The 12,059-nt window shown below is 40.5% G+C and overlaps 1 protein-coding gene across 8 annotated transcripts in view; it reads right to left on the minus strand.

The window, feature by feature from the left end:
- Positions 1–12,059, minus strand: part of LOC131028839 (DNA repair protein REV1) — a 189,645-nt gene that overhangs the window by 55,212 nt on the left and 122,374 nt on the right. For 4 of the 8 annotated variants that reach the window (XM_057959199.2, XM_057959200.2, XM_057959198.2 and 1 more), the window contains 4 exons: positions 10,009–10,110; positions 9,299–9,813; positions 8,464–8,625; positions 7,748–8,388 (listed from right to left, as the gene is read on the minus strand). In XM_057959199.2, the coding sequence (XP_057815182.2) occupies positions 7,748–8,388; positions 8,464–8,625; positions 9,299–9,813; positions 10,009–10,110 (1,420 nt within the window). The remainder of the gene's footprint in view (positions 1–7,747; positions 8,389–8,463; positions 8,626–9,298; positions 9,814–10,008; positions 10,111–12,059) is intronic. The other 4 variants (XM_059221380.1, XM_059221381.1, XM_057959204.2 and 1 more) reach the window with 3 other exon arrangements.

Raw genomic sequence — 12,059 nt, forward strand, 5'->3', positions numbered from 1 at the left:
ATGGGTGAGCACGAGACTCCATGAGTCTCAACATGACCTGGACAATACTTTGGCACAACAATTTTCATCTCAAGCCAAGAAAATATCAAAAGAAAAGGCTCTATCTATGTCTGAAATTTTTTTGCAGCTAACCATGGGCAGGCGTGGCAAATCCTCCACGAATTCTATTACATCCTCTTATGACCATCATACTGAATAAGGTTCCAACAAAGTTTGGGAAATGGTGAAAAAGAAAAAGAAAGTATCCAGCAAAGGCAGTCATACCTGCCACAATATGCACTTGCGCTCTCATTCAAAAATAGTGTTAATACATCCAATTTCAAATTGAATTGTTCCAGAGATCCAGAAATTTAGGATCCTTGAGAATAATAGTCTGCATTCCTATTTGTGGGTTGATGCATTTTTTCTATGGCCCTCCATTTTGAAGCAGCCCAAATCATGTTATTTTTATTCTTATGGCCCTCTTGACCAAATTCAGTGATCAAAATAGAAATAAACTATTAATAGAGTTTTCAGAAGACTGGCATTCGTATTCTAGAGGGGGGAAATCAAGAGTGAGACTTTCTGAATTTCTTAAATTATGGTCTAGATGTAATGTCGCCTGAAGGGATAATTCTTTCTTGCTGATTGAGAAATGATAAATTGGGGGTGACAGTTCCACTATAAGCCCACTGAGTAGAGTATTATAGTCTTATTATATGAAATCTGAGAATGAATACCCTCTATTTGCAAAATAAATATACAAGATATATGCTGGTAAGTGTTTCACAGTGACTCGATTATGAAATCTAATGAATTCTGGACATAGAAAGTCTGAACTGAGTATACATATATGTAGTATACAGAAAGTATATTAATAGATTATATTTTGATTGATCCACAATCCGTCACAGTTCTGGAATCTGCATCTATATCCGTCACAATTCTGGAATCAATATCCTTTCTCCCTTTATTTATTTTTCTTGCTGGCATACTTCGATCAAACACTTATATCTTCCCACTAGTGATTGTGTTGTCATTTTATGACACCCTTGGTCCATTAGTGAGAACCGATCAGAGATATGTTCCATGGACCAGCGCTCCCCCAGTTTGATCAAAGAGGAAACAATGGAATCATGAAGTATGTTGTGTTGTCTTGCCGGAACTCCGGAAACCCCAGGTTCCCAAGTTCCTAAGTCTTCTCTTCCTCAACCCCGGAACTCCGGAACTCCCAGGTTCCCAAGTTGCTAAGTCCTCAACCCCGGAACCCCCAGGTTCCTAAGTTCCTAAGTCTTCTCTTCCTCAACCCCGGAACTCTGGACCCCCTAGGTTCCCAAATTCCTAAGTCCTCAACCTCGGAACCCCTAGGTTCCCAAGTTCCTAAGTCCTCAACCCCGGAAGTCCGGAACCCCCAGGTTCCCAAGTTCCTAAGTCTTCTCTTCCTCAACCCCGGAACTCCGGAATCCCCAAGTTCCCAAGTTCCTAAGTCCTTGCCCCCGGAACTCCGGAATCCCAAAATCCCAGGCCTAAGTCTTCCCAACTTCAGGAACCCGTGTTTGCGAAGTCTTTCGTCTTCCCAACTTCGAGAACCCGTGTTTCCTAAGTCTTCCAACTTCCTTCTGGCTTGCAACACTTCCAAATGGCGTGATCAGCACTCAAAGCTCTTAATGCTCCAACAACTCTTGCAACTTGTACACCTTCTTTCGTGGAGCTACAGGGGTGTATTTAATGATTTTTGCAGGTAGAGTACAAGGCCATGCTTATTTGTGGTTACTTATGCCATGCTTGCATGCTCTGACTTTGGAATATTAGGCAATCCACCTTCTGGAAGTCCCTTTCTTCTTGGGATTGCGTTGTCAGGGTATGGTCGGGTTGCTTGCATGTACAAAATGTCAGGTGCATGCACTTCCCTGCATTCCCTGACTCACATTTCCCTACACACACAAGGGTCAAGGCTTCTCTTCCTTGACCAATGGTCTCTCCTATGCGACCAATTTTCTATATAAAGGTTGTTAAGCCTCATTGTAAAGAGTTCTCTCCCTGCTGGCTTGATGCTCTTTCACTTCTCTTAAAGACTTGCATTTATCTTGCATTTTTGCAACTATAAGTTTCGCCATTGGCCTTATAATGAATTAAAATCATCTGGCTTGCCTTACTTCAACTTATGTATGTTGTGTATGTGTTCTTACCTTCATTGTAAGTGTATGTTTGTGGCTTTCTTTCACATATATGTTGTGTTAACCTGATTCTGGGTGTGACTTGTGGGAAACCTTCTCCTCTCTTGACATTCAGCAAGTCCTAACCTCCATAAGTGCATTAAAGTCATTCATGCAACTGAAGTTTGTGCATCTCCTGGGTATTTCAGTTGATTCTTTGTGCCATTTCGGGTGGGGAGAGAAACATCTCTTATCTTGGTGCATCATTTCATTTTTAAGCATTTTTGTCTTCCCTTTTCCTCTGCAAGTTGTTAGGATAGGTTTAGAAGTAAGATTTGAAGTGTTGAGTTGGTTCAACACCTGCACTTGGATTGAGAAGGAAGTCGGCCTTCTCCAGAGATTCAACCCCCTTGTGCAAGGTCCCACACTTCGGGGTTGTTTCCATGTTTCACAAGGTTGTTGAGTTGATAGCTGAGCAAGGGTGCAAGCTTTTGTGATAACAGTTTTTGGCACGCCTGGTGGGACTCATCCTTCATCAAGCTAAAGACTTGGTGTGTTCTTCGATGTATTCAGCCTTGGAGGCAACATTTCACACACCTGGTGACTCTAAGAGGAAATCTACTAGTCATGCAATCCTAAGCCCAAGCCAACTGAAGATTTGGTGTGTTCTTCATTTCATCAAGCCTTTGGAGGCAACATCTTTCAAGCACCTGGCGACTCTGCAATCATTTGGTGGATCTGTGGTATGTTATCAGTCTCTGGTTGAGAGGGTTCGTCTGCTCTTTTAAACATTTTGTTAAACAAGCTCCATCTCTTTCAAATGCTTTAAAATGAGTTCATATCATGGGTGTAACTTCTATTCACCCCCATTCTATGAGAATGCCAACCATTTTTCCCCTCCTTACCAACAGGACCGAACTAGGATTGCTCCTAGTTTCAACCCAAACAATTTCACTTCAGCAACAGGTGGGTACTTTCCTAATGCTTGCCACCCACCCACCCCTGCTCAACCTTCTTGGCAGCCCAACCAACCCAAAGTGTGTTGCTTGATTTCACCAAGCAGCTGGAGGAGTTCAAGAGGCAACAGGAGTGGGATTTGCAGCAAGGTCAGCTTGCTTATCAGGCTCAACTTCAACAACAACAGATGGGAGCCCAAAGACAACATGAGGAGTTCCTTGCAACGCAGCCTGCCTCTGCTAGGAAGAAAGAAATTAAGCAACTAGCAGCCATGGAGATGTGGCTCATACAGGGGGAGGTTTCTGCCCCTAGGGTTCCTAAGTTTGAAATCCCAAGCTTCAGGCAAGGGAGACCTCCCAAGCCTTCAATTAACCCCCCTAGTTTTAAAATTCCAAGTTTCAAGGGAACTCCAACTATTGTTATACAAGAGCATTCTCCTCAGTGCCTTTTGCAAAACACCCCACCACCTAGGCCCTTTCCTAATGCTATCTCCCTTTTTAGGGGCAGACCTATTGTATGGAGGGCGGATGGTTCCCATCCTCGTCATGAGGAAGGGGTTCAATCAACCATTGGTGAATCTCCATATGCTCTAAAGGAGGAAGAATCGGCGATGTTGCAGGAGGATATTGAGAATAATCAGTTGCAGCAACGGGTCATTAAACAAGAGGAGTGTGAAGGTAAAGAGGACACTGTCCTCTCATTTGACAATCTTCCTTTCTTTATTGATCATGAGGAGAAGGATATGTCTACACCTCCACTGGTGGCAGCTCTGGAGCAACAAGCTAGTGAGTGTGAAGGTAAAGAGGACACTGTCCTCTCATTTGACAATCTTCCTTTCTTTATTGATCATGAGGAGAAGGATATGTCTACACCTCCACCGGTGGTAGCTCTGGAGCAACAAGCTAGTGTTGAGGAGGGCACAGGGGGTAATGGTTTTGCTATAGATTGCATGACGGATGGATCGTGCCATGAACCTGAGGTTGTTGCATTATGTTGCCAAGAGGAGGAAACAAAAACAAAGAGACAATTTGAAGATTTTAGATCTTCTTGTGAGGTGTCTCATTAACCTGAGATTTGTGTTGATGAGTTGGTTATCAACACATGTGATTATGATGTATGTTGGTTCTCCCGTCCTTGAAAGTGATGATGTTGAATATGAAGTCTTCATTCAAGGTGAAGATGTTTCTTTTGGCATTAGGGATGATGTGCCTGAGCTTGAATGTTTCACTTGGGACCAACATACCAAGTTTGATGACGTTGAGCAACAACATGTTGGTCATGCCGACAGTCTTTTGGTTGCTCAACTTGACAGTATACTCGAGCTTCAAAGTTTCCAATTTTATGTGTCTAAAGAGCCCCCTTGTGCAAGCCAAGACAGAGATATGGTATGCTTTGCATCACCATGTGAGTTCGAGGCCTTTTCCTTTGGTTTCGATTCACGCCAAGAGGAGGTCGTCTATAGTGAAAAAAATGATGCCCCCTTGTATAATAGAGATGCCTTCTCTTTTGCAAGGACTAGTTCTTTTGATGCTAGCCAACTCCTAAAAAACTCCCCCCTTGCTACTATGTGTATGCTTCATGCATCCCCGGATGTCTCAGGTGGTTATTTTCTATGGCTTCCCTATGGTGGCAAGGTGAATGGTGAAGTGTTCTTTCACCACACGAGTGGTATGTGTGATCTAATGCATGCATACAAGAGATTTCAACCATTGCAACTAGATGGTGAATGTAACAATGGTAAGAGTGGGATTAGCTCCTTCAAAAGGTTCCTTTTTGACAGAGGCAAAAGCATCAGTTGCCTCTTATTATAACAATGTAAATATTAGTTAGGTTTCTTGTATTCCAAGAAATGCACGAGCACGGGTTGTTCCCCTTCAGAATGGCTGACCTTGATCCTTTGCAAGTTACAGAGGAGAGAGTTTTCTTCTTTCTTGCAGTTGTGACTCTATGCCCAATGGATGCTCAAAGCTACTGATCTATATGCTTAGCAGGCAAGCATCCCGCAGAGGTCGCCAGAAATGTTGTCATTTTATGACACCCTTGGTCCATTAGTGAGAACCGATCAGAGATATGTTCCATGGACCAGCACTGCCCCAGTTTGATCAAAGAGGAAACAATGGAATTGTGAAGTATGAAGTGTTGTCTTGCCGGAACTCCGAAAACCCTAGGTTCCCAAGTTCCTAAGTCTTCTCTTCCTCAACCTCGGAACTCTGGAACTCCCAGGTTCCCAAGTTGCTAAGTCCTCAACCCCGAAGCCCCCAGGTTCCCAAGTTCCTAAGTCCTCAACCCCTCAACCTCGGAACTCCGGAACCCCCAGGTTCCCAAGTTCCTAAGTCTTCAACCTCAGGACCCCCAGGTTCCCAAGTTCCTAAGTCTTCAACCTCAGGACCCCCAGGTTCCCAAGTTCCTAAGTCCTCGACCCTAGAACTTGGGAACCCCAGGTTCCCAAGTTCCTAAGTCCTCAACCCCGGAACTCCGGACCCCCCAGGTTCCCAAGTTGCTAAGTCCTCAACCCCGAAACCCCCAAGTTCCTAAGTCTTCTCTTCCTCAACCTCGGAACTTCGGAGCCCCCAAGTTCCCAAGTTCCTAAGTCCTCAACCCCGAAACTCTGAAATCCCGAAAGCCAAAGCATAAGTCTTCCCAACTTCGGGAACTTGTGTTTTCGAAGTCTTCCGTCTTCCCAGTTTCGGGAACCCGTGTTTCCAAAGTCTTCCCAACTTCCTTCCGGCTTGCAACACTTCCAGATGGCATGAATAGCACTCAAAGCTCTTAATGCTCCAACAACTCTTGTGACTTGTACACCTTCTTTCATGGAGCTACAGGGGCGTATTTAATGATTTTTGCAGGTAGAGTACAAGGCCATGCTTATTTGTTACTAATGTCATGCCTGCATGCTCTGACTTTGGAATGTTAAGCAATCCACCTTCTGGAAGTCCCTTTCTTCTTGGGATTGCATTGTCAAGGTATGGTCGGGTTGTTTGCATGTACACAATGTCAGGTGAATGCACTTCCCTGCATTCCCCGACTGACATTTCCCTGCACACACAAGGGTCAAGGCTTCTCTTCCTTGACCAATGGTCTCTCCTATGTGACCAGTTTTCTATATAAAGGTTGTTAAGCCTCATTGTAAAGGGTTCTCTCCCTCCTAGCTTGAGCTATTCTATGCTCTTTCACTTCTCTTAAAGACTTGTATTTATCTTGCATTTTTGCAACTGTAAGTTTGGCCATTGGTCTTATAATGAATTGAAATCATCTTTCTTGTCTTACTTCAACTTATGTATGTTGTGTATGTGTTCTTACCTTCATTGCAAGTGTATGTTTGTGGCTTTCTTTCACATATATACTGTGTTAACCTGTTTTTGGGTGTAACTTGTGGGAAACCTTCTCCCCTCTTGACATTCATCAAGTCCTAACCTCCATACGTGCGTTAAGGTCATTCATGCAACTAAAGTTTGTGCATCTCCAAGGTATTTCAGTTGATTCTTTGTGCCATTTCGGGTGAGGAGAGAAACATCTCTTATCTTGGTGCATCACCTCCTTTCATTTTTAAGCATTTCTCTTTTCCCTTTTCCTCTACAAGCTGTTAGGATAGGTTTAGAAGTAAGATTTGAAGTGTTGAGTTGGTTCAACACCTGCACTTGGATTGAGAAGGAAGTCGGCCTTCTCCGAAGATTCAACCCCCTTGCGCAAGGTCCCACACTTCGGGGTTGTTTCCATGTTTCACAAGGTTGTTGAGTTGATAGCTCAGCAAGGGTGCAAGCTTTTGTGATAACAGGTTGGGGAGGCATGTCTCTTTGTGTGGATACAACCTTATGAGAAGGACACGTCTTCTTTGGCTCAACCGTTTTCTTATAACTAATCCAGTCACATCCTAAATATTCCCATAATGCACAATTAGTTACCTTTCGCTGTTTGAAGGATCATTAGCTCGTAAGAAGAGGGTGAACAATATTCTTTGCTTGGGCACGGCTTGCTGAAGACATGAACTGCTGCCATTACATGATATTTGCGAGGAGAAGAAAATCGTGGAGTCTTGCATATTCTATGATGAATTCCAAATGTTTTTTGCTTTTAACTACTTAACAGGATATTAAAACTATGACTCTGCTACATGCTACTGTATGTAAATATCTGTGATCGACTCTGCAAATATTGATCCATACAAAGATGATGTCTGTGTGACAATCTTGTATTTTCTGATTTGGATGGGGACATCACACTAGACTACTTGCAAGAGAAAAATCAACATGATCACTAAACATGGATTCTTTAGAATCCAAGGTAACACGCCCAGACAAAGAAAAGCTATGAGAAGATGCATGTTAAATTCCTCAACTCTATAGAAGTCTCCTTGTGGATTTTAAAATTCTAAAAGCATCAACAATCATTGTAAACATTTGATTTGAAACTGGATTTAGCAGTACTTTCAAACATCACGCAATCAATTCATTTCTCTCTTAAACAGAGGAAAGAGATTATACACAATACTCAGAACATTTCTCATCAGCCCCTTTCAGGAAAATCCACTCCTAGAGAATAACTACAATTACAAGCATTTAAGTATTTGGCAGAAATGCACTGCCCTTGTAACAGAGTAGAAAGAACTAAAACCATTTAAAAGGAAATGCAGATGACTTTAAATGTCAATTAAATACCTTTTAAGTAAACGAACACAAAAGTGGACCTCCTCAATATCATATTTTACTTTTTCCCTGATATACTGTTTGAGTAGATCTGAACATTTTGTAACAGATTGCTCCTTTATATCTGTACACGAAACAAATTCCTCTGGAAGTGAGGATATCAGACATAGCAAAAGAGAAGAGAGAGATTTGGAACAGTCGTCTTTACAGTAGCATTCCGATATCAGTTGAAGCAATACACAGCTGCTAAGTCTAAAATCATTCACCCATTCTGGGGGATTTCCTTTGCAAAAGCTTCTTTCACAGCATGTATCACCTTTCAGACCAACTTTCACACAAGAATTAGTGGGTTCATTAATTTCAATATTGAGGATGTCATAATCTTCCCTTTTACATGGCAATGCATTTTCATGTGGGGCCACCACTGGTCGATGAGCAGGAAGAGAATCCTTTATATAACGCTGAATATCAGTTGGTAGTTCCTGCAAAATCTTGATATCCACTTGACTCAAAGAGAGAGATACAGCATCATCATTGCTGGTCTGCCTATCAACTATATCAATCGACTTACCCATGAATTCAGGGTTGTGTGAATTTGAGGAGCTTGCTTTGCCCAGAACCTTTTTGTGAATACCCTGCTTTGCAATTCCAAACTATAAGAAAAGAATAAGAAATTTAGACTAGAAAATTTGCATTTACAAGGGCACAAATGAAATTGCATGGTGTACCTTTCCTGGATTTGATACACTGAACTGAGATCTGCTTGAAGTCTCTTTTCTTTGAACATTAACAGGGCTATTCTTCTTTTTTACTGCATTAGTAGCACTATAATGTTGCTGAATCTCAAGACGCAAGGACAATGGCAAGGCCAAAAGTACAGAAGGATCCAACTGCATATCATAAAAAAACTTTATAGTTTATACATTAATTACAGAAAAAACACTTCCCATTGTAATTGAACTCAATTAGAGAATTTATAAGCAGTATTCTGGCAGTATGAAAAGATATTTGCCAGTAGCATATTTCTGAGGCCAACAGAAACTCTTACAGAGAGATTCATATTTTATACAAGCTAACAGAATGAATGGTTTCTTATATTCTAACCAAACTTATGTTTTTTTCAGATAAGTTAACCTGTATTGAAAAAATTATGGCATTTTTTTGAAAAAATTTATAGGTTTAGAGTCTAGACTTTAGTTCGTTAAATCCAAGGTCAAACCACTGCACTGGCAACATGACAAAATTATGGGTTCTGATTACATACAGTCCTTTGCAAAGCATGTGACTATCAGGATCGAGCATAGCAGATTCACATCGAGCCCGAACATATATTTTTTATTCATAAAACTTAAGTTGATTTTTCTACAAAAAAACATATTTAGATTTTTTGACAACAATTAAAAAGCAAGCAAACCTCTCAAGCTAGAATGTGTAAGCATTCAATTCTCCTTGGGCATGAAACAGGGACTAAAGCATGATTTTAACAAATAGAAAACATATCGTCATTTGCCGGAAGCTTTTCATTAAACAAGTAATAAATCAGGAACACTAAAAGCAACACACCTGTGATGGTGTTGGTACATCAACTGAGTAGGTTGTAGAAGCAACAACATCTTGAGCTAGTTCTTCATGATCTTTCAGTTCAGTCTTCTGACGCTTGTCACAGTCCATGGTTTTTAAATCACCTTCTGTGTTTTTTCTCTTGTGCTCTTCTAACACAGAGTCCCCTAAATGTCGACTTGTACTACCTGTTCCTGTACTCTGCCTATAAGCTACATCCATATTTGGCACACTATATCTCTCTGAGACCTTGCCATTCCCTGAGATATAATCAAGAACTTTTCCATTATAAAAATCATTGATTTCTGAAAGTATTTCCTGAGGAAGACATGCAAGAACTGTTGGGTCCAGCTGCGAAATATGTGGCAAAGGACCACCTTCAAGGCTCTTTCCTTTCCATTTAACTTTGGCATCATATCTTTCAGCATTTTGCAATCCCTTTCCTGAACCATTGTCTCTCATTAAGTTTGAATCTTTCATATCCAACAGAAGTTGATTTTTCTGAAGTAGATTGCATACTTGCACGGTAATGAACTTATCTCAAAATATATCAAATAGAATACTTGAAAATAATTGTCTATAGGCTTACATGCAATTCGATGTGAATATAAGCTTTTAGCTATTTAGACAATTACACAACTAAAATTGCAAAGTAGTCAAGGAATTCTATTTTTTAATATATATGAAAGATTTATTGTTGAATGTATGCATACCAGCAGCTCCATTTTCTTCATTTGAAATAGAAACTAATTCACATGAATTTGGCGTCTTTGACATTGAAGCAAGCCATGACTTCAAGACATTTTTCCCAGAACCTTCAACAAGAAGCATAACAATCACAAGCTTTCAATGACACAATTAACTACCCAAGAAATATCAATAGAATAAAATATAGTACCAATCAAGATCACAAATATAAGCCGGTAAGAAGAAGTGCACATATTTTCTCTTGTAATATACACAAATTAGGTTTGCTATTTCCAGTTTGGGTTTCTCATAAATACAAATATTTGCAGCCTCAAAAGAGCAATTGAATTCAGAATACCAGATAGCTTCATTTAATAAACAAAACCACCATAAAAATAAAAAATAAAACTTCAATGTCAATTAATCAAACTCAACTGTCATGATAGTCTATAGATATACATTGTTAAAAATTAAAAATAACAATGTAAAAAAAGGTATTATTAAAAAACGTAAGATGTGATAAAAAAACTTAAAAATTTTTCTGTTTTCAATTCATTTATTTATTTATGCACCACAATATAAAAGGAACTTGATAGCAATAAATACACTACAGACATATTTGACAAACCATTGTAATGCCCCTTGGACTTATTTATTCTGCATTTTCCTTTCTTGACTTCTTGTATGTATTTATTAGTGCAATTGTATTATTGGTGAATATATTTGTGTGCCATAATGTCACCTCTCTTCTGATTATCTATATAATAGATGCCCTGCCTCTCATTTCTTCAATGCAATTTGCCAATTTGGGCTTTTGCATATTTGTTTGTGTTGTGATCAGCAGATCACCATTGTTATGCCTTCATTTGGTATTAGAGCCAGTTTGAGAGAAATCTACCAGTCATTGCAAAAAGAGTTCTAGAATAGATCAGAGAGCACGCTAAAGATTGGAGGAGAGCTGAAGACTCGGGAGATCCAGAAAATCCCAATTGGAGAGAGGAAGATTGCTGCAAACAAAAGTTGTTTTTGAAGTTGTGGACTAGAAGGCCGAAAGGTCTGTGTGAAGAGGCGTGCAAGCTGCAGCAGGAGAGCAGCATGTGAATTTTGGCATGCAAGCTGCAGCAGGAGAGCAGTGTGTAAATGTTGCCTTCATTCTTTTTTATTCTCCTGCAAAAGTCTAAAATTTTTATTTTAGGCATTAAAGTTTTGAGTAGCTGTGAAAGTATCATGCCCCCCCATGGGAGTACTCCACCTAGATCCCACAAACAAAACAGCCATCCACCTTCCCCGATATCTGAAAACTCCTGATGCTCTACTCAAGCTACAAGTAGAATACCAGACTGCCACAACACTACCTCCCTATCCTAAATCCCAAAATAGAGACCATCCCTAAGAAGCAAACTGGAAGGCCTATAGGATTTGGCCCCTTCCTCTATAGAAGGAAGAACCTCATACCAGTAATCCATCCCACTCTTAAGTGTCATTTGGGACATCAAGTCATCTATAAGTGGGCTGAATGAAAAAGAATATGCATATCTCGCAGTGTAATCGTAGTGGAATGCATCCTCAGACTCCAATGGAAATCCAAAGTCAATACTAGGATTCCACACCTCATTGCATGAGTCAGGCACCTCACCAAGCAAAACACGAGGCAAAAAGTTTGCATCATCATACACAATCCACCATATGCTGCTGTTATAGATCAAAATCTACCCAACTGAGAACCTCACTCCGAATGAAGCAACAAGTACCTCCAAGGACAAAGGATGATGGGAGCTCATCAATATGCCAACCTCCAACAAGGAAAGGATGATACAAAGCTCTCCAATCCCTCCAATCAGCTGCTGTCCCCAAAAGACAATCTGAAATCTCTGTGGTCAGCAGAACAAAATAGCTATCTAACACCAATATGTGGACCACAACCTAGTGAATTAGGGTTGAAATGCTTCTTTTGATGCATACTTCATACCCTGAAAACAAATCAGCTCCATACTCCGATAATGCATCATGAGGGAATAGTGCATCAATGGCCTCTCCAAGAGTGTTCACATGCTCAAACAATCCTAATTCAGCAATG

This window comes from Cryptomeria japonica, chromosome 5 (assembly GCF_030272615.1).
Source record: "Cryptomeria japonica chromosome 5, Sugi_1.0, whole genome shotgun sequence".
NCBI classification, from domain to species: Eukaryota; Viridiplantae; Streptophyta; class Pinopsida; order Cupressales; family Cupressaceae; genus Cryptomeria; species Cryptomeria japonica.